This window comes from Macaca thibetana, chromosome 2 (assembly GCF_024542745.1).
Source record: "Macaca thibetana thibetana isolate TM-01 chromosome 2, ASM2454274v1, whole genome shotgun sequence".
NCBI classification, from domain to species: Eukaryota; Metazoa; Chordata; class Mammalia; order Primates; family Cercopithecidae; genus Macaca; species Macaca thibetana.
Window position 1 is genome coordinate 111,715,245 of NC_065579.1, and position 23,610 is coordinate 111,738,854.

The 23,610-nt window shown below is 36.3% G+C and overlaps 2 protein-coding genes across 6 annotated transcripts in view; one reads left to right on the top strand and one right to left on the bottom strand.

The window, feature by feature from the left end:
* PDE12 (phosphodiesterase 12) overlaps positions 1-23,610 on the top strand; it is a 508,182-nt gene that overhangs the window by 285,747 nt on the left and 198,825 nt on the right. The window lies entirely within an intron of this gene.
* Positions 1-23,610, bottom strand: part of DNAH12 (dynein axonemal heavy chain 12) — a 248,319-nt gene that overhangs the window by 37,974 nt on the left and 186,735 nt on the right. For all 5 annotated transcript variants that reach the window (XM_050781109.1, XM_050781106.1, XM_050781108.1 and 2 more), the window contains 3 exons: positions 22,640-22,832; positions 16,042-16,214; positions 10,935-11,075 (listed from right to left, as the gene is read on the bottom strand). In XM_050781109.1, the coding sequence (XP_050637066.1) occupies positions 10,935-11,075; positions 16,042-16,214; positions 22,640-22,832 (507 nt within the window). The remainder of the gene's footprint in view (positions 1-10,934; positions 11,076-16,041; positions 16,215-22,639; positions 22,833-23,610) is intronic.

Sequence of the window (23,610 nt, forward strand, 5' to 3'; positions counted from 1 at the left end):
AAGCCATGTTTAGAGCAAGTTTATAGTAAGTATAGCAAGAGGCAAGTTTATAGCAATAAATGCCTACATTAGAAAGTAGAAAGATTTCAAATCAATAAGCTAATGATGCACCTCAAGAAACTAGAAAAGAACAAACTCAAAATTAGAAAAAGGAAAAACATAAAAAGCAGAAATAAATGACATTGAGACTAAAAAAATAGAAAAGATCAATGAAACAAAAAGTTAGATTTTCAAAAACATCAACAAAATTGACAAAGCATTAACTAGACTAAGAAAAAAAGAGAGAAGACCCAAAAAAGGAAAATCACAAACAAAAGGAGACATTACAGTTGATACTGCAGAAATACAAAAGATCATCAGACACTATTATAAACAATTATAAACTAATCAACTTGAAAACTTAGAGAAAATGAGTAAATTTGTTGATACATACAACCTATCAAGATTGAACCAAGAAAAAATAGAAAACTTGAACAGATCAATAATGAGTAATGAGATTGAATCACAGTAATGAAAAGGAAATCAAGAAAGAAAAGTCCAGGACCAGATGTCTTCACTGCTGAATTCTACCAAACTTTTAAAGAACTAATATTCTTTAAAATTCTTCTCAAACTATTCCAAAAAATCGAAGGGGAGGGAATTCTTCCAAACCCATTTTACAAGACCAGCATAACCCTGACACCAAAACCAGATAAAAACAACATAAAAAAACTACAGACCAATATCTCTGAACATAAATGCAAAAATCCTCAACAAAATATAGTAAACCAAATTCAACAGCACATCAAAAATATCATACACTATAATCAAGTGGATTTATCCTAGGGATGCAAGGATTATTCAACCTACACAAATAATGTGATGCATCACAACAGAATGAAGGACAAAACCAATATGATCATCTCAATAGATCCAGAAAAAGCATTTGATAAAATTCAATATCCCTCATGATAAAAACTCTCAATAAATTAGGCACAGAAGCAAGTACCTTAACACAATAAAGGCCATATAAGACAAACCCACAGCTACCATCATACTGAACTGGAACAGGACAAGGATATCCACTCTCATCACTCTTATTCAACATATTAATAGTATTAAAAGTCTTAGCCAGAGCAATTATGCAAGGGAAAAAAATGAAGGGCATTCAAACTAGAAAGGGGGAAGTCAAATTGTCCTTCTTTGCAGATGACATGATTTTATATATAGAAAAACTTAGACTCTACCAAAAAACTCTTAAAACTAATAAATTCAGCAAAGTTGCAGGATATAAATACCAACATACAAAAATTGGTCGTGTTTTTATATGAGAACAATGAACTAGCTGGAAAAGAAATCAAGAAAGTAATCCCATCTGCAAAAATTACAAAAAGTAAAATACCTAGGAATAAATTTAGCCAAGGAGGTGAAGGCTCTCTACAAGGAAAACTTTAAAAACACCAAAAAACAATGATGAAAGAAATTGAAGAAGACACCAAAAAATAGAATGACATCCCATCTTCATGGCCTAGAAAAATTAATATTGTTAAAATGACCATACTACCCAAGGTGATCAAAAGATTCAATGCACTCTCAATATACCAATGATGTTCTTCATAGAAATAGAAAAAAAAAATCCTAAAATTTGCACGGAACCACAAAAGACCCCAAATAGCCAAAACAATACTAAGCAAAATGAACAAAGCTAGATGCGTCACAGTACCAGACTTCAAAATATACTACAAAGCTATATTAATGAAAACAGCATGGTACTGGCATATGATCAGACACATAGACCAGTGGAACAGAATAGGGAACCCAGAAATTAATCCATGTATCTACAGCCAACTGACTTTTGAGAAAGGTACCAAGAACACTGATTGGGGGAAGGACAGTCTCTTCAGTAAATGGTTCTGGGGAAAATTGGATATCCATACACAGAAGAACAAAACTAGACCATCTCCTCTTATTCTATACAAAAATCAACTCAAAATGGCTTAAAGACCTAAATGTAAAACCTGAAGCTATAAAATTACTAGAAGAAAACATGGGGAAATGCTTCAGGACATCAGTCCTGGAAAAGATTTTATGAATAAGATCTCAAAAGCACAGGAAACAAAAGCAAAATACAAATAAGTGGGATTATATCAAACTAAAAACTTCTGCACACCAAAAGATACAATCAACACAGTGAAAAGACAACCTATAGAATGGGAGAAAATATTTGCAAACTGGCCAGACATGGCGGCTTATACCTGTAATCCCAGCACTTTGGGAGGCTGAGACAGGTGGATCACAAGGTTTGAAACCAGCCTGACCAACATGGTGAAAACCCGTCTCTACTAAAAACACACACAAAAAATTAGCCAGGCGTGGTGGTGGGTGCCTGTAATCCCAGCTACTGAGGAGGCTGAGGTAGGAGAATCACTTGAACCCAGGACGTAGAGGTTGCAGTGAGCTGAGATCGCGCCACTGTACTCCAGCCTGGGCGACAGACTGAGACTCCATCTCGAAAAAAAATAAAAGAAAAGAAAAAGAAAAAGAAAAAGAAAATATCTGCAAACTATTCATCCATCAAGGAATTAATATACAGAATATACAAGGAACTCAAACATCTCAACAGAAAAAAAAAAATCTAATTTTTAAATGGGCAAATGAGTCTAGCATGGTGGTTCATGCCTGTAATCCCAGTACTCTGGGAGGCCAAGGCAGGTGGATCACTTTAACCCAGGAGTGCATGACTGGGCAACATAGCAAAACCCTCTCTCTACAAAAAGAAAAATACAAAAATTAGCCAAACATGGTAGCATGTGCCTGTGTCCCAGCTACTTGGGAGGCTGGGGTGGGAGGATCACCTGAGCCAGGCAGGTGGAGGTTGGAGTGAGCCAAGAAAGTGCCACTGCACTCCAGCCTGGGCGACAAAGTGAGACTGTCTCAAAAGAAAAAAAAAAAGGCAAATGATCTTAACAGACATTTCTCAAAAAAAAAAAAAAAAACAAAACAAAACAAAACAAAAAAACCACACACACACACACACACAAATGGCCAAAAACACATGAAAAAATGTTCATAATCACTAATAATTAGGGAAATGCAAATCAAAACCACAATGAGATATCATCTCACCCCAGTTAGAATGGCTATCATCAAAAAGCCAAAAAATACAAATGCTGGTGAGGATGCAGAGAAAAGGGAACTCTTATGCACTATTGCTAGAAATGTAAACTAGTAAAACCAGTATGGAGAACAGTACGGAGGTTCCTCAGAAAACTACAAATCAAACTACCGTATGATCCAGCGATCCCACGACCAGGCCTTTATCTAAAGCAAAGCAAATCATTATATTGAAGAGACATCTGCACCCTGATTTTTTTTGGTAGCACTATTCACAATAACCAAGGTATGGAATCAACCTAAGTGTCCAACAACAGATGAAGGGATACAAACAATGTCGTATACATACACAATGGAATACTATTCAGCCATAAAAAGAACGAAAATTTCTCATTTGTGGCAACATGAATGAAACTGAAAGACATTATGTTCAGTGAAATATGCCAGGAACAGAAAGTTAAACACCACATGTTCTCATAGGTAGAAGCTAAAAAAAGTTGATTTCATAGAAGTAAAAAGTAGAACAGATTATACTAGAGGCTGGGAAACACAGGGAAAAGCAGGGAATAGGGAGAAATTTGTTAAAGGATACAAAAGAAGTTCTAGTATTCAGTGGCACTGTAGGATGAGTATAGTTAACAATAATATATTACATTTGACTCTTGAACAACCGACACGGAAGTTAAGATGCTGACCCCCCATGCGGTCAAAATTCATGTATAATTTTTGACTCCCCCAAAACTTAACTACTAATTGTCTATTGTTGACTGAAAATCTTACTGATAGTCAATTAGTATATATTTTACATGTTATATGCATTACATACTATATTCTTATAATAAAGTACACCAGAGAAAGAAAATATTATCAAGAAAATCATAAGACAAATGCATTTACAGTATATACTGTATTTATCGATACTATAAGTTTACATAATCTGTTTACAAGATGAAATGTCTGTCCGAAATGGTGGGTAACTATGGCTGCAGACCTCAACTTATGGTAAATATCAAACAATTCCATTTTTTCTTGTAATGTAATGACTCTTCTCTGTCTCTTGGGAGAACTTCCAGGAAAACTACAAACCAAAATCTCTCATGAAAATAGACACAAAAATCCTCGACAAAATATTAGCAAATCAAATCCAATAATGCATACAAAGAATTATACACTAGTGGCACTTTGTTCTATGTTATTCCAAGTTTGTGATATTGTACTAAACACAATGAAAAATACACGAGAACCATGAAGAGATCACTTTTTACTGCTATACCCAATGTACTGAAGAGATGAACTGCTCTTGAGATGATGAGCATCACCTGACATTTTAAGTGGATAATCATAACACTTAAGCTCACATCAACAGCAACAGGATGGGGCTACAAAATTATCACAGTAGTACAGTGTGTGCTACAGTTAATTTTATGCAATTATGATTTGATACTGCATCTTTATATTTGTTTACATTTCTTGACTGCAAATGATGCCATGCATGGACTGTGTGTGAGTTTTGATAAATTTTAACTTTTTATAATAGATTTGTGTATATTTTATGGTAGTAAATGATAAAAATAGACTAGTATCTACAAGTATTTTATGTATTTATGACATACCCAATCTTAAGTTTTTGAGTGTTTCTGGCTAGGCAGCTCATCTGTGTTTTTCCAAAGTGTCACAAATCTTAAAAAATTTTTCCAATATATATTTTTTTAAAATCCATGTATAAGTGGACTGGTGTAGCTGAAACCCATGTTGTTCAAGGGTCACTTGTATGTATTTTCAAATAACTAGAAGAGAGAATACTGAATGTTCCTATAGCACAAAGAAGTGATAAATGTTTCAGATGATGGATATGCTCATTACCCTGATCTGATCACTATAACCTGTATGTTCTGAAATAGTACTATGAAACTGAAAAATACATACAATTATTATGTGCTAATTAAAAGATACAAAAATGAAAATAACAGCTGTGCAAAATAATAATAGCAACAATGTATTTGATGACTATGGCTATGGATAAGTGAAATGAATGACCACAATGTTACAAGGGAGAGTGGGAGGGGAAACTGGAGTTACAAAGTAATTGCAGGAAGTGGTATAGTGTTATTTGAATGAGGACTTAGATAGATTAGTTGTAAATGTACATTGCAAACTCAAGGGCAATAACTAAAATTTTTTTTAAGAAGCAAGTATAATTGATCTGCTAAGAGAAGAGAAAAAATGAAATCATACCAAATAGCTAAAACCAGAGAAGACAGAAAAATAGAAGATAAAAACAGTAACAACAACAACAGAACAAGGGTAATGAATAGGAAACAGTAACATATATGGTAGATATTAATCCAACTGTATCAGTAATCAGTTTAAATGTCAATGATCTAAATACATCAATTAAAAGACAGGTTGTCAGAGTGGATCCAAAAGCAAGACCCAACTATATGTTGTCTACAGGAAGCCCACTTTGAACCATATAAAAACACAGATACATTAAAAGTAGAGATAGAGAAAGATATACCATGCTAACACTAATGAAGGGGAAGTAAGGTAGTTATATTGATTTCAGACTAAGAAGACTTCAGAGTAAGGAAAATTATTGGGAATTAAGAGGAGCATTACATAAAGATAAAGTAGTCACAGTCTCCCAAAACTCTCACAAGGAAAAATAGATAATATGAATAGACCTGTATCTATTAATGAAATTGAATCAATAATTAATAATCATCTAAAACAGAAAGCACCAAGCCCAGATGGGTCCACTGAAGAATTCTACTAAACATATAGGAAGAAATTAAACCAATTCCACCATGTCTTTCAGAAAATAGTGGAAGAAATACTTCCTAACTGGTTCTTTGAGGTCAGTATTACCTAATACCAGAGCCAAGCAAGACATTACAAGAAAGGAAAACTGCAATTCAAAATCTTTCATAAAAACAGATGCAAAAATCCTCAACAAAAGGAGCATAATATTAGCAACAAAATATTAGCAAATCAAATCCAATAATGTATGGAAAGAATTATACACCATGATTAAGCAGGATTTATTGTAGGTATGAAAGGCTGATTTAACAAGTGAAAATTAATTAATGTAATTCATCATAGCAAGAGAGTAAAGAAGTAAAACCATATGATCCTATCAAAATATGCAGAAAAAACATTTGAGAGCTGGGCACAGTGGTTCACACCTACAATCCCAGCACTTTGGGAGGCCAAGGCAGGCAGCTCACTTGAGGTCAGGAGTTCATGACTAGCCTGGCCAACATGGTAAAACCCTGTCTCTACTAAAAATACAAAAATTAGCCAGGCTTGATGGCAAGTACCTGTAATCCCAGCTACTCAGAAGGCTGAGGCAGGAGAATCAATTGACCCCAGGAGGTGGAGGTTGCAGTGAGCCGAGACGAGATAGAACCACTGTACTCCAGCCTGGATGAGAGATCAAGAATCTGCCTCAAAAAAAAAAAAAAAAAAAAGCAAAAGACCTGAACAGACATTTCACCAAAGAAGATATATAGTTGGCAAATAAGAATAGGAAAAGATGCTCAACATCACATTTCATTAGGAAATTCCAAATTAAAATGAAATATCACTAAACACTATTAAAACGGCCACTTTCCAAAATAGGCAACATGAACTCTTATTCATTACTGGTGGAGATGCTAAATGTTACGGCCACTCAGGAAGACAGTTTGGTAGTTTTTTACAAAACTAAACATACTCTTACCATACAATCCAGCTGTTGCACACCTGGTACTTACCCAAAGGAGTTGAAAACTTATGTTCACACAAAAACTTACACATGAATGTTTGTAGCATATTTATTCATAATTGCCCAAACTTAGGAGCAACTAAGATGTCCATCAGTAGGTTAATGAATAAACTGTAGTACATCCAAACAATGGAATATAATTCAGCACTAAAGAGAAATAAGCCATCAAGCCATGAAAAGACATGGAGGAACCTTATTACTAAGAGAAAAAAAGCCCATCTGAAAAGGCATACATAGTGCATAATTCCAACTATATAACCCTCTGGAAATGACAAAACTAAACCATGGAGATAACAAAAGAATCAGTGATTGGCAGGGTTGAGGGGAGGGAGGGCTGAACAAATAGAACATAGAGGATTTTTAGAGCAGTGAAACTATAATGATAGACATATGACATTATACACTTGTCAAAATTGATAGGTACATAACACCCAGAGTGAAGCCTGATGTTAGCTATGAACTTACTTATGAGTGACAATGATATGTCAATGAAAGCTCATAGATTCTAACAAATATATCACACTGGTAAGGGGTTTTGTTAGTGCAGGAGGTTGTATATAAGAAATCTCTGTGTCTTCTGCTTAGTTTTGCTGTGGATCTAAAGTTGCTCTACAAAATAAAGCCTTTTCAAAAAAAAGGACGGGCAAGACATAGAAAACTATGAAACATTATAGAGTGAAATGAAAAAGAACTAAGGAAAATGGAGTGACATATTATGTTCTTAGACTGAAACACTCAATATTATAAAATTGTTAATTTCCCACAAACTGATTTACAGTTCCAATGCACTCCTAATCAAAACTTCAGCATATTACTAGGTATCTTTCCACTTTGGACTTGACCGGATGATGCTAATATTTATATGGAAATGCAAAGATCCAAGAATAAGAAAGACACTCTTGTATAAAAGAAGAACAAACAAATGCAACAAAAATAAAGATAAATAGATGGGACTTAATTAAACTAAAAACCTTCTGCACAGCAAAAGAAATAATCAGCAGAGTTAACAGATAATCCACAGAGTGGGAGAAAATCATCACAATCTATACATCTGGCAAAGGATTAATATCCAGAATCTACGAAGAACTCAAACAAATTAGCAAGAAAACAACAACAACAACAATAACAAACAATCTCATTAAAAAAGTGGGCTAAGGACATGAATAGACAATTCTCAAAAGAAGATATATGGTCAACAGGCATATAGAAAAATGGCCAACAAGCATATGGAAAAATGCTCAACATCACTAATTATCAGGGAAATGCAAATCGAAACCACAACATGATACCACCTCACTCCTGCAAGAATGGCCATTAAAAAAAAAAAAAATAGATGTTGGCATGGATGTGGTGAAAAGGGTACACTTTTACACTGTTGGTGGGAATGTAAACTAGTACAACCACTATAGAAAACAGTGTGGAGATTCTTTAAAGAGCTAAAAGTAGATCTACTGTTTGATCCAGCAATCCCACTACTCAGCATCTACCCAGAGGAAAAGAAGTCAGTATATGAAAAAGACACCTTACACGTGTTTATAGCAGCACAATTTGCAATTGCAAAAGTATGAAACCAGCCCCAATGTCCATCAATCAACAAGTAGATAAAGAAAATGCAATACATATATATATACACCACGAAATACTACTCAGCCATAAAAAGGAACAAAATAATGGCATTTGCAGCAACCTGGATGGAATTGGAGACTATTACTTTATTTATTTATTTTTAGACAGAGTCTCACTCTGTAGCCCAAGCTGGAATGCAGTGGCGCTATCTCGGCTTACTGCAACCTTTGCCTCCAAGGCTCAACCGATTCTTGCCTCAGCCTCCTGAGTAGCTGGGATTACAGGCATGTGCCACCACGCCTGGCTAGTTTTTTTGTATTTTTAGTAGAGACAGAGTTTCACGATGTTGCCCTGGGTGGTCTTGAGCTCCTGAACTCAGGTGATCCACTTGCCTCGGCCTCCCAAAGTGCTGGGATTATAGGCATTAGCCACCACACCTGGCTTGGAGCCTATTATTCTAAGCGAAGTAACTCACTTCACTTACTGTAATGTAAAAGCAAACTTCTTATGTTCTTACTCATATAAGGGAGCTATGCCATGAGGTCATAAAGGCATAAGAATGGTACATTGGACTTTGGGGACTTGGGAGAAACTGTGGGGCGGGGGGCGGTGGAGAGGGATAAGAGACTACACATAGGTGCTCTGGTGATGGGTGCACCAAAATCTCAGAAATCACCACTAAAGAACTTATTCATGTAACCAAACACCACCAGTTCCCCCAAAAACCAGTTGAAATAAATAAAAAATTAAAGAACAAGATGAAACACTATCAGACATCAAGATTAATTACAGACAAACACATTAATGGAACTGAATAGACAGTCCAGAAACAGATCTAGACATATGAATTTATTATTTATGGCAAGGAAGGCACTACAGAGCAGTAGGGAAAAGGCCAGTCTTTTCAACAAGTGGAGAGCTACATGGAAAAAATGTAAAATTTGACATTTCCTTAGACCATGCACACACATCAGTTGCATGTGGCTTGTACATCTAAATGTGAAAGGCATAATAAAGCTTCCAGATGGTTATATAGGAGAATACCTTCATAATATTGGGCTGTGAAAAGAGTTTTCACAAAGCAAGAACCATAAATCAGACTATATTAAAATTAAGAACTTGTGTTCAGCAAAAGGCAGCATTAAGAGAAAGAGAAAGCAAACTAGAGTGAGTGCCAATTTGTCACACAATTAAATAATTGTCAAGGGATTTGTGTCTAGAATATATAAAGAACTCATACAAATCCCTAAGAAAAACCCCATAAATAGGCAAGTGATGTGAACAAGTACACTAGAAGATTTCCAAGTGGCCTATAAACATGAACTAGTGTTCAACTTCATTAGTCATCAGAGAAATATAAATTCAAACCATGATTCAATAATATGTACCACATACCAAAATAGATTTCTTTTAAACAATATAAAACATTGGTGGGGGCCAGGCGCGGTGGCTCACGCCTGTAATACCAGCACTTTGGGAGGCCGAGGTGGACAGATCACGAGGTCAGGAGTTTGAGACCAGCCTGGCCAACATAGTGAAACCCTGTCTCTACTAAAAATACAAAAATTAGCCAGGCATGGTTGTACACACCTGTAGTCCCAGCTACTGTGGAGGCTGAGGCAGGAGAATCACTTGAACCCAGGAGGCAGAGGTTGTGGTGAGCCGAGATCCCACAACTGCACTCCAGCCTGGGCAACAGAGCGAGACTCCATCTCAAAACAAACAACAACAACAACAACAAAAAGAACAAAAATAAAACGTTGGTGGGGATCTGGTGCAATGGAACGCTCAAATTCTGTTAATGGGATGTAAACTGGTACAATCATTCTGGAAAACAATTTGTAACTTTCTTTCTAGGCATCTTCCCAAAAGAAATGTGTGCACGTGTGCCCCTACATTTATACACAAGATTGTTCATAGCACCATTACTTACACTAGTGCCAAACTGGAAACAACCCATCTGTTCATTGAGTAGACAGGTAAACATCAATGTATTCTTCTAATGGAATACTGTAAAGCAGTCACAGCAAATGAACTAGCCTCATGCTACGACACGGATGAGTCTCATGAAAGTAATGTTGAGGAAAAGAAGCCAGATAAAAGAATAAAGAATACATATTACTTGCTTATATATGTCAAACTAAACTGCAGTGTTTTAAGTGAGTATAGTAGTTACCTTTTTGGGGAGTAAGGAGGTGGTAACTGAAAGGAGTACAAGTGCTTCAAGGATGGTGGGGAAATGTTCTATTTCATCACCAGATCTTCCCTTTGTAAGAATTTGTTGAACTGTACATTAATACTCTGTGAACTTTTCTGTGTTATGTAAATTTTAAAAATTAAATAAACACCAATACTATTATAGAAGCTATTGTTATCAGTGAAATGCACAAGTAAAATCATGACTTAAGCAAAGAAAAATATAGCCTTCTGTGAGAAGATACATTTACAGATTTGATTTTCCAGGGAGGTTTTAAAAATAAATAAGTTATGGAAAAAGCAAGTAACTTACAGAAGAAGATTGGCACATAATAAAAAGGAAAATAACAGCTTGTCCTTCTCAAATAGTGATCGGCATATATTACAATATAAGTTGTATGTGAAGTGGTCATTTAAATATCGTAGGCGCTTTTCCAAAATCTTGGATTTGTTACTAAAAGTTAAAAAGAAGGAAAATGTATTGTCAAACAAAACTAGGAAAATATAAGCAATGTGAATTAACATATGCACTTTTTATTTTACGAAAGTATCACTATTAAAAACATATAAAGACACACACATGAGGGCACGTAAAACTGGTGAAATCTGAATAAGCTCTATGGGTTGTAACCATGTCAGTTTCTTGGTTGTACTATAGGCAAGATACTAGCATTGGAGAAACAAAATGAAAGGTACATGAAACCTCTCTGCACATATTTTTCTGTGTGCAACTTGTCATGAGTCCATAAGTATTTTAAAATAAAAAGTTTTAAAATGTAGGGTATAATTCTCTGAGAAAGTGAAATATGGCTTATACCATCTCTCTATTTTCCAAATCCTAAATATCTTATTCTGCCTCACAGTGACTGAAAACAATCAGTTAATTTAAAAAAAATGCCTATTAAATCTCTATTAGTGTAAGGCTCTATGCTAGGGAGGGAAGTGTAAGAGACAAAGAATTATGAAACATTTGCCTGCCCCAAATAAGCATAAAATCTAGAGAAAGATCCACATATTTTAAAAATGCATGAAAAGGTCAGGCACGGTGCCTCTTGCCTGTAATCCCAGCACTTTAGGAGGCCGAGGTGGGTGGATCATTTGAGGTCAGAAGTTTGAGACCAGCTTGGCCAACATGGTGAAACCTCATCTCTACTAAAAATACAAAAATTAGCCACGGGTGGTGGTACAATCCTGTAATCCCAGCTACGAGGGAGGCTGAGGCAGGAGAATTGCTTGAACCCGGGAGGCGGAGGTTGTAGTGTGAGATCACGCCATTGCACTTGAACCTGGGTAATGGAATAAGACTCCGTCTCAAAAAGAAAAAAAATACATAAAAAGTCAGAAAACATATGGATAAATGTAATTACTGGATGGAGTTATGACTGATATTCTTTATACTTTCATATTCCAAAAAATGTTTATAATAAGCATATATTGCTTTCAATTTTTTTAGTTCAATTTAAAAATATAATACCTATGGGAATATAAAATGATGTAGCCATTCTAAAAAATAGCTTGGCATTTTATTATTATTATTATTTTTTTGAGACAGGGTCTCACCCTGTCACCCAGGCTGGAGTGCAGTAGCATGATCACAGCTCACTGCAACCTCTACCTCCTGGGCTCAAGTAATCTTCCCATCTCAGCCTCCTAAGTAGCTGGGACTACAAGTGCATGGCACCATGCCCAGCTAGTTTTTTTTTTTTTTTTTTTTTTGTAGAGATGGGGTTTCACTATGTTGCCCAGGCTGTCACTTTCTTTAAAAAATTTTTAAAAACTCAACTAAAGAGCTTCTGCACAGCAAAATAAACTATCAACAGAATAAACAGACAGCCCACACAATGGGAGAAAATATTTTCAAACTGTACATCTGACAAAGATCTAATATCCAAAATCTATAAGAAACTTAAATTAATTAACAAGCATAAAACTAACAACCCCATTAAAAAGTAGGCAAAGGACATAGACACTTTTCAAAAGAAGACATACACATGGCCAAAAAGCATATGAAAAAATGCTTAAAATCATTAATCATTAGAGAAATGCGAATCAAAACCACAATGAGATACCATCTCGCACCAGTCAGAACGGCTATAATTAAAAAGCAAAAACAAAAAACAAACAAAAAAAAAAACCAAAAAAACAGAAGCTGGCAAAGTTGTGGAGCAAAGGGAATACTTATACACTGCTGGTGGGAATGTAAATTAGTTCACCATGGAAAGCAGTTTGGAGATTTCTCAAAGAGCTTAAAACAGAACTACCATTTGACCCAGCAATCCATTATTGGGTATATACACAAAGGAATATAAATTGTTCTACCATAAAGACACATATACGTATGTTTATCACAGCACTATTCACAATATCAAAGATCTGGAATCAACCTAGATGCCTGTCAATCGTAGACTAGATAAAACTAATGTGGTACAGATACAACATGGAATACAACACAGCCACCAAAAAGAATGAACTCGTGTCCTTTGCAGCAACATGGATGGAGCTGGAGACCATTATCCTAAGCAAACTAATGCAGGAACAGAAAACCAAATACTGCATGTTCTCACTTATATAACATGAGTACACTTGGACAAAAGGAAGGGAACAATAGACACTGGGGCCTACTCAAAGGTGGAGAGTGGGAGGACGGTGAGGTTCAAAAAACTACCTTTCAGGTATCATGCTCATTACCTGAGTGACCAAATAATCTGTATATTAACCCCCTGTGACATGTAGTTTACCTGTATAACAAACCTGCATATGTAACCCTGAACCTAAAAGCTTAAAAAAAGAGTCCTCAATAAACCCTATGTCTTGTTTGCAAAAAAAAAAAAAAAAAAAAAAAAATCTAAACAAACAACTGCTACATGACCCAGCAATTGCACTCCTGGGTATTTATCTCAGAGAAATAAAAATTTCTATTCACAAATATATGTACATGAATGTTTATAGCACTTTTATTCATAGTAACCCCAAACTGGAAATAATTCAGAAGTCCTTCAACAGGTAAACGATTAAACAGATTTTAATCTGTGGTAAATTCATGCTATGAAATATTTCTCAGCCGTCAAAAAGAGCCAAATATTTATACACATAGCAACCTGAACGAATCCCTGGAGAATTATGCTGAGTAAAAAAAGCCAGTCTCAAAAAGTTACATGCCATATGATTCCATTTACATAAAATTTTTGAAGTAACGAAAGTATAGAAATGGAGAACAGGTTAGTGGTTGCCAAGGGTTACGGAAGAGGTAAGGATGGGAAGGAAGTGGGTATAGCTATAAAAGAGCAACACAGATATCCTTGTGGTGGTAGAAATATTCTGTATCTTGACTGTATTAATGTCATTATCATGGTTGTGATATTGTTCTACAGGTTTTCAAAATGTCACCATTGGGGCAACTGGGTAAAAGGTACATGAGATCCTTATTATTTCTCATAATTGCATGTGAATCTACACTTAACTCAAAATTAAAAATTTGATTTTTAAAAAGTAATACATAAGACCATGGGAATGGGATGAAAGGGATGGTGGTATTGACACTTCTCTGAGTAGATCTTTTTGTACAGGATTGAATTTTGGAGTCATTAATGGTGTCTGTACTCAAACATATAATAAAGTTAAAGTCAACAAAGATGAAGAAAAATCCTAAAATGAAACATAAAAATAAACAAATGAACTTAACTGTATTTCACATGAATAACATCTCATGTTGAAGGAGGAAAAACTAACCCAAGTAACTTGAATATAGCATTTTATGCCTAAATTTTTTTTAACTTTAAGTTTTTGTGTGAACATACGCAATCAATTCTCTTGGGTATATACCCAGGAGTGGAATTGCTGGGTTACATGGCAAATCTAGGTTTAATATTTTGAAGAACTTCCAAAGTGGCCACATTATTTTAAAATCCAACCAGCAGTGTAAGAGGGTTCCAATTATTCCACATCTCACCAAAACTTGATACTGACATTTTTATGTCAATTCTTTAACTTGAATTTCCTTCATCATATGGGTTGCATAAATTCAAATTCCAAATGCCAACTGAGAAGGGATTTCAATCACTCAGCAGAGGTTATTCTACCAAGAGTCAATGTAGAAATTTCTTACAGCATACATGATTGGTTCAAGTTGTATTTTTATTTTACTTAAAAAGTACAGCAGTTACTAAATACCAGACATTGTTATAAACACTTTATAAATATTATCTCATTTAATTCCCAAAAACTCAAAAGGTAGCTACTATTATTATCCCAATTTTATAGATAAGAAAAATTACGGCAATTACCTCATGTTAACGAACTTGCCTGTAGGCATGCAGCTAGTATGTGGCAGAACTGAGGTGTAATCCTCAACTCCAGTCTGACTCCAAAATTTGCATACATTCATTAAGTGATTAAAGTGCAAATATCCAGAAAACTATTAGAAATGTGGGGCCAGGTGCAGTGGCTCACTCCTGTAATCTCAGCACTTATGGAGACTGAGTCAGGCAGATTTCTTGAGTCCAGGAGTTCGAGACCAGCCTAGGCAACATGGTGAAACCCCATCTCTACAAAAAAATTCAAAAATTAGCCAGACATAGTGGTGTGCACCTGTACTCTGAAGGCTGAGGTGGGTGGATCACCTGAGCCCGGGAGGTTGAGGCTGCAGTGAGCTGTGATTGTGCCACTGCACTCTAGCCTGGGTGACAGAGTGACACTTGTCTCAAAAATAAATAAATTAATTAAATTAAATAAAGAAAAAAGAAATGTGGGACTGAAGCCTTTTAGAGACCTCAAGGTTGGAGAAAGATACACTAGAGTTGCGAGGAAAAACAAATCATGCGCCTGCCTCACTGAAATATTTAAAAGAGACAAGAAAAAAAACTAGAGTTTATCCCTCCATGCCTAAATCTTGAGTAGGAGTGAAACAACAACTTAAAATAGAAAGAAGATTTTTATTATCTTTCATATGTCTTTTTTTCTTTCACTTTTCCACTTTTTTATATTTTTAGTTTTTGAGACAGTCTCACTCTGTTGCCCAGGCTGGAGAGCAGGGGTGCCATATTGGCTCATTGCAACATCCACCTCCTGAGTTGAAGCGATTCTCCTGCCTCAGCCTCCTGAGTAGCTGGGATTACAGGCACCTGCCACCATGCTTGGCTAATTTGTGTATTTTTAGTAGATATGGGGTTTCACCATGTTGGCCAGGCTGGTCTTGAACTCCTGACCTCAAGTGATCTGCCTGCCTCAGCTTCCCAAAGTGCTGAGATTACAGGTGTGAGCCACTGCACCTGGCCATTTTTTCAAATTTTTAATGTTCTGTAATGAATATACATCATGTAAGTTTTTTTAAAAAGTTACTTTTTAAATGGAATTACTTTTTAAATGGAAAGAGCTGTGAAAATCCAACCTTGGGAAGATGAATAAAGTGAGAGAATGTTTACCTGTCATGAATAGAGTTGATATAAAGGTTGACAAACCAGGTAAGAGAGTACTGATACATGGGATCAATATTAGCCAGGTCTGCAATGCTAAAGAATAATACCGATGAGTGTTTGGCGATGGGTCTATAGCCTTCTCGAGACTCTGCTATTTTGAGTTCTGTCTTTTCTGCAATCTAAGAGAAGAACAGAAAAAGCAAGATTAAGAAATAGGAAGAGTATTTTAATTATGTACTTTTCATATAATGAAGTTTATATATTTTTTTAAAATCTCAATTCAATAACATTATATGAATTTAAATATGGTTTATAAGAGAGGGCTTTATCATACTGAAAGCCAGAAATAAAGAAAACAAAAGGGGATGAAGGAAAGAACTAAGGATAGAGGAAAGGGGAAGGAGAGAGAGGAGGAACGAGAGAGGAAAAAAGAAAAAATAAGTTTAAACTTTAGATTAACAGTTTGATCAGCTACCAACCATCTCTTTCTTGAGACATACCAAATAAGAAAACTTTGCTTATTCTTTGACTGACTGATCAGTGTCTACCGTAGTCATTCACCTTCTTTTAACAGGTCAGAGATAAAGAGGGAGAGAGGGATGGAGAGCAAGTTTACATGTTTGTATACTTACGGTGTTAACTCATGTACTGGAACCCTGCACAGTCTGGCAAAGTAGGTATTCAAAACTATTTGTTGATTGATGGTTTTATACCCAAGGATGCTTTTTCAACTAGCTTCTCATATGTTTAATTTTCTAACTTGACAGGGCTGTAGATATTCAACCCCCAAGGAAAAATGTTCTCCAAGATAATAGCTCTCCAACTCAATCTGATAGGTTGATATTCTATAGAAAAAAATGTTTCGAGCACTATTCCAACTCACTCTTCCTTCTTTGGTAATGCTATCCACAGACTCTGATGAATGGTACGCCTATGTAGTCATGTTTATATCAAATCCTGTTTGTTGCTAATTTAATCAACAGGCAGGGATAAAACCAGATGCAAGATAAGGTAATCAAAAATTTCCCTAGAGAATTAAGACTTTAAAAGCCTCAGAAACTGAAGTTAGGTGGCATCGGCATTAGGAGTAAAAGGTAGTAGGACTTTTTCTACATGTTGGTTCCTACATGCTAGATAAGTATATGAAGGAAGAGATTAAAAAGTCTTAAAAGAAATTGGTCTTCAGTAGAGGGAAGCACAGAATGACCACACAGCCCCGGAAGTAGAGGAAGAGATAGAGAGCACAGAAACTTAAGGTCTTCCATTCATCCTTGAGGTCTGGATGTATATCCTATAATTGGGAAAATAAATTATTCCCTTGTATCTTTCTTATTTTCGCTAATTCAAGTGGGTTCCTGTTACTTGCAAACAAACTTTCCCCAAAATTATACTGTATAACCACAAATGAACTAAAAATAAGTTTGGAATCTCAGTTGTAACTATAAATAAGTAAAACAAAGTTATTGACAATGGGAATTAATGACATCTTATCTAAGAAAGCATAATTTTAGTATTCTCATTTAAACCTTTTGCTATTTAAACTTTGACTTTCAATTCAAATGCCATTTTGCAACTAACAGCAATAGCAAGCAGAAACAAACTGCAGATATAATTTTTATTTATTTTTATTTTTTCAAGAGGGAGTCTTGCTCTGTCATCCAGGCTGGAGTGCAGTGGCATGATCTCAGCTCACTACAACCTCCACCTTCTGGGTTCAAGCAATTCTCCTGCCTCAGCCTCCCAAGTAGCTGAGATTATAGGCATCCACCACCACACCTGGCTAATTTTTGTATTTTAGTAGAGATGGGGTTTCACCATGTTGGTCAGGCTAATCTCGAACTCTTGACCTCAGGTGATCCACCTGCTTTGGCCTCCCAAAGTGCTGGGATTACAGGCATGAGCCATTGCACCGGGCCATAATTTTTAAACATTAAATAATAACTTAATTCATATTCCATGGTTTGATCTATGTATACTTAAAAACAGTGTTTGCTAAACTTGAATCTTTAGCATGAAATGCTAGGCTTAAGAAATATAAATACATTTTAAATATCATTTACCATTAATGGCCTAAAATCAAAGAACAAGATATTTTCTAAGAAATAAATACTGTGAGTTGGGCGCAGGGGCTCACGCCTGTAATCCCAGCATTTTGGGAGGCTGAGGTGGGCAGATCACCTGAGGTCCGGAGTTTGAGACCAGCCTGACCAACATGGAGAAACCCCATCTCTACTAAAAATACAACATTAGCCGGGCGTGGTGGCGCATGCCTGTAATCCCAGTTACTCCGGAGGCTGAGGCAGGAGAATGGCTTGAACCCAGGAGGCGGAGGTTGCTATGAGCTGAGATCGTGCCATTGCACTGACTCTGGGCAACAAGAGCAAAACTCCACCTCAAAAGAAAGAAAGACAGGAGAGAGAGAAGGAAGGAAGGAAGGAAGGAAGGAAGGAAGGAAGGAAGGAAGGAAGGAAGGAAGGAAGGAAGGAAGGAAGGAAGGGAGGGAGGGAGGGAGGGAGGGAGGGAGGGAGGGAGGGAGGGAGGAGGGAGGGGGAGGGAGGGGGGGAGGGAGGGAAGGAAAGAAAGAAAGGAAAACACTGTGAGTATATGTTAAGATGTTAAAAGAGGGCAACTCATTACTTGTAAAACTTTTCTGGTCTGTGATATTTATATATATAATACTTTCCAAAAATAAAAAAGACTAAACTTCAGTCAGGAAATCATTGGAGTAGCAGTAGGGGTAAACTTTGAAATCTCTAGAATAAACTCATAAGGTTTTGTTTGTGTTTGTGTAATCTTGCGGGTTTACAGAAAAGGCAAAAGCAGATTTTGACTATGTTGGAGAGCCTTCCCTGCAGATGTTTTTTCTTACATTAGGTGGGTGGAGAAAGGTAGACTAGAAGTCAGGGTCAAATATGGAGTATGTTTTAGCTCAAACCATATAATGAATTTAAAACTGTGTTTGCAATGATCAATGGGATCCAGTCAGAAAGGTACTATAATTTATTATGTTTTTCTCATTGTAAGATAAAGTACTTGAACAAATAAATAATTATATCGCCCTTTCTCTTCGAGTCTTAACAGGAAATAAGGCAATAAATGCTCCCTATCCTCTTTACCCTTTGAAAACTAGTTTGGTGAGGGAGCAAGAAGTAGCTTGTTCTGCTCTGATGGACAGGTATTGGGAAAGAAGACATGATAGAATATCTCAGCCATGGTCCCAGACTGGGGGCTGCCACAGAATATTACTCTAAGACCCTACTCCTTTGGCTCCCCCAAGATGAAAAACCCAAAACAAAACAAAACACCAAATAGTACAAGTGACCAGAAAGAATGATTACCATCACATTCATGCAAAATAAATCTATCCAAAAGGGAAGGGTGCCTAGACCTTTAGAAAGTCCTCTGTCCAGCCGGGCACGGTGGCTCACGCCTGTAATCCCAGCATTTTGAGAGGCCAAGGCAGGGGGATCACCTGAGGTTGGGAGTTCAAGACCAACCTGACCAACACAGAGAAACCTGTCTCTACTAAAAATACAAAATTAGCCGGGTGTGGTGGCGCATGCCTGTAATCCCAGCTACTCGGGAGGCTGAGGCAAAAGAATTGCTTGAACTCTGGAGGCGGAGGTTGTGATGAGCCAAGATGGCGCCATTATACTATAGCCTGGGCAACAAGAGCGAAACTGTCTCAACAACGACAACAACAACAACAACAAAAAAGTCCTCTGTCTCAGAGCAAGAGTGCATTGTGGGGTGGGAAGCAGTGGAGAGATGCTGAGTAATTAGTGCAATCTCTGTTTAGGTTTCTTTTTATTTTTTAATTACCCTAAAGTGAAGGAGCACGTAACTCATTTGGTGGGCCAAGGAAAACCAAAAGGCCTGAAGATCAATAACATTAGCTTACAGAAGTCATTCTGTAATACCATTTAATTGTGTAAACTTGGGCCTCAGCCAACCTTTCTGGGCCCTAGTTTTCTCAACTATGAAGTACAAAAAATAACTGCTTGCTAATGCCTTTTCTGTTTATAACATTGTATTATTTTATAAAAAGAGAAGTAGTATAAAAATATCATTCAGGGCCGGGCATAGTGGCTCATGCCTGTAATCCCTGCACTTTGGGAGGCCGAGGCGAGTAGATCACCTGAGATCAGGAGTTCAAGACCAACCTGGCCAACATAATGAAACCCTATCTCTACTAAAAATACAAAAAAATTAGCCCGGCGTGGTGGCGGGCACCTGTAATCCCAGCTACTCAGGAGGCCTGAGATAGGAGAATTACTTGAACCCAGAGGTGGAGGTTGGAGTATGCTGAGATCATGCCATTGCACTCCAGCCTGGACAACAAGAGCAAAACTCTGTCTCCAAAAAAAAAAAAAATATATATATATACACACACACACACACAAATATATATATACACACACACAATATATATATACACATTATATATATACTCTCTCTCTCTCTCTCTCTCTACATATATATATATATATCTCATTCAGCTCTGTTAGGTGATTTGCAATAAATCCATTATTGGCTGTAGACTACCTGCTCTCTTCCTCCACCTGCCACCCTCAACTCTCATACCTGTCTTCCTGACAAATGACAAGATAATGATGGAATTAATGTCTAAGAATCTCTATTTATTCCTAGGATCCCTTATTGTTCAATCAACTAACAACTACCTCCGCCAAGAACTCCAATCAGAAACAGAGGTAAGACAAATTCTCAAATTCAGTTTTCCAGAGAAGAGTCAATTAAAATCTGAATGAACCCAAGTTGCCTGCTTTATCTATCCAATAATAATACCTATCTGATACTTCTAATAATACTTTACCTATCCAATAATAATACCTATCCGATACTTCTAATAATACCTTACCTGTGCAATAATAATACCTTTCCAATTCTTTTTTTAAAATTATACTTTAAGTTTTAGGGTACATGTGCAGGTTTGTTACATATGTATACATGTGCCATGTTGGTGTGCTGCACCCATTAACTTGTCATTTACATTAGGTATATCTCCTAATGCTATCCCTCCCCTCTCCCCCCACCCCACGACAGGCCCCGGTGTGTGATGTTCCCCATCCTGTGTCCAAGTGTTCTCATTGTTCAATTCCCACCTATGAGTGAGAACATGCAGTGTTTGGTTTTCTGTCCTGGCCATAGTTTGCTCAGAATGATGGTTTCCAGCTTCATGTATGTCCCTGCAAAGGACATGAACTCATCCTTTTTTATGGCTGCATAGTATTCCGTGGTGTATATGTGGCACATTTTCTTAATCCAGTCTATCATTGATGGATATTTGGGTTGGTTCCAAGTCTTTGCTATTGTGAATAGTGCTGAAATAAATATACGTGTGCATGTGTCTTTATAGCAGCATGATTTATAATCCTTTGGGTATATACCCAGTAATGGGATGGCTGGGTCAAATGGTATTTCTAGTTCTAGATCCTTGAGGAATCCCCACACTGTCTTCCACAATGGTTGAACTAGTTTACAGTCCCACCAACAGTGTAAAAGCGTTCCTATTTCTCCAGCATCTGTTGTTTCCTGACTTTTTAATGATTGCCATTCTAACTGGTGTGTGATGGTATCTCATTGTAGTTTTGATTTGCATTTCTCTGATGGCCAGTGATGATGAGCATTTTTTTCATGTGTCTGCTGGCTGCATAAATGTCTTCTTTTGAGAAGTGTCTGTTCATATCCTTTGCCCACTTTTTGATGGGATTGTTTGATTTTTTCTTGTAAATTTAAGTTATTTGTAGATTCTGGATATTAGCCCTTTGTCAGATGGGTAGTTTGCAAAAATTTTCTCCCATTCTGTAGATTGCCTGTTCACTCTGATGGTAGTTTCTTTTGCTGTGCAGAAGCTCTTTAGTTTAGTTAGATCCCATTTGTCAGTTTTGGCTTTTGTTGCCATTGCTTTTGGTGTTTTAGTCATGAAGTCCTTGCCCATACCTATGTCCTGAATGTTATTGCCTAGGTTTTCTTCTAGGGTTTTTATGGTTTTAGGCCTAACATTTAAGTCTTTAATCCATCTTAAATTAATTTTTGCATAAGGTGTAAGGAAGGAATCCAGTTTCAACAGACTTAAAGACCAACGGAACAGAATAGAGCCCTCAGAAATAACACCACACATCTACAACCATCTGATCTTCGACAAAAACAAGAAATGGGGAAAGGATTTCCTATTTAATAAATGGTGCTGGGAAAACTGGCTAGCTATACGTAGAAAGCTGAAACTGGATACCTATCCAATACTTCTAATAATACCTTACCTATCCAATAATACCTATCCGATACTTCTAATAATACCTTCCTTACCTATCCAATAATAATAAATATATTTTAAAACGTTCATTCTAAATTTATTTCTTCTGTGTATAGATACCATATAGATCAGACCAGGTTTTAAATAATTTAACAGTAAGATATTCTCTTAAGAGTTTAAATTTATGTTTTGGTATTTTATCATTTTCTTTTTCCTTTCCAGCAAGGCTACTCCAGCACCTTCCCTGGGGGCTGGAAGAAAATCGGAATCTTAAGATTTCTTAAGAATCTTAAGATTTAAATCAAAAGATTTCCAGGATTCTTTTTTCACCTGCTGTTTCTTTGTTATCTCATTGGACATCATTTTGGCAGAGTCTAAGACTTTAATTGCACTTTCATCTTCTAAAATGTTTCCTTCTGATGATGATAATGTTTCTAAAATTTTTTTCTCTATGTCTTTCAGCTGTTTCTTGTTAGCTGCAGACTGAAGAATAAGGGCATTTCGTTCCTCTTCTAATTCTGGTCTAAAAAGATAGAAACATTTAGTCCAAATTTGTAGTATTTTATCTAAATTTACATCTAAGTGTTACATATCACAAATTTGTAGACATCTAACACAAACTAAGGTGATTAACTGCTTTAAGGGAAAAATACTTTCACACACATAACTATTTGAGAAGTTCAAGCAAAAAAAGCATTAATTGTATGCATGTAAAATGTGGCAATAACATGTGCCACAGTAAGTCTAAGAATACATTAGACTTATCCATACGGCATAGCTGGTATGCAAAAGTAAGAACTGGAGAAGAAATTCAAAGTATGAACTTCTTATTTATTTCTTGATTTTGTCACCACTAAGTCTCATTTTCATCATATTTTCTATAGTAGCAAACATTGAAAGGATGACTGGTCATAAAACTGACTCTTTAAGTGAAAGACAAAATTGGCATTTATGTCGAAACACTTATGTCAAACAAAAATGGGATGAAACTTCAAAATAACACAGTCTACCACGGAATAGAATATGTTATGACATGGTTCTGCATTGGATACTCTACAAGTGGGATTTAAATATTGGAAGAAACACTTCATAGTTAAATATTTTCACTTTTAATTCGATTTCATTTACTAGACCACTTGATAATGTTACATTTAGATTCAAGTGAGATCAGATTTCCTTCCAGAAGCAATTCTTTACTAGTAGCCCTCCCAGGTACCATAGTGTTTTTCCTCATTTTAAAAAAATAATACATATTTGTGGTTTTACATTTAAGTCTTTAATCCTTATTATAGGCACAGGCA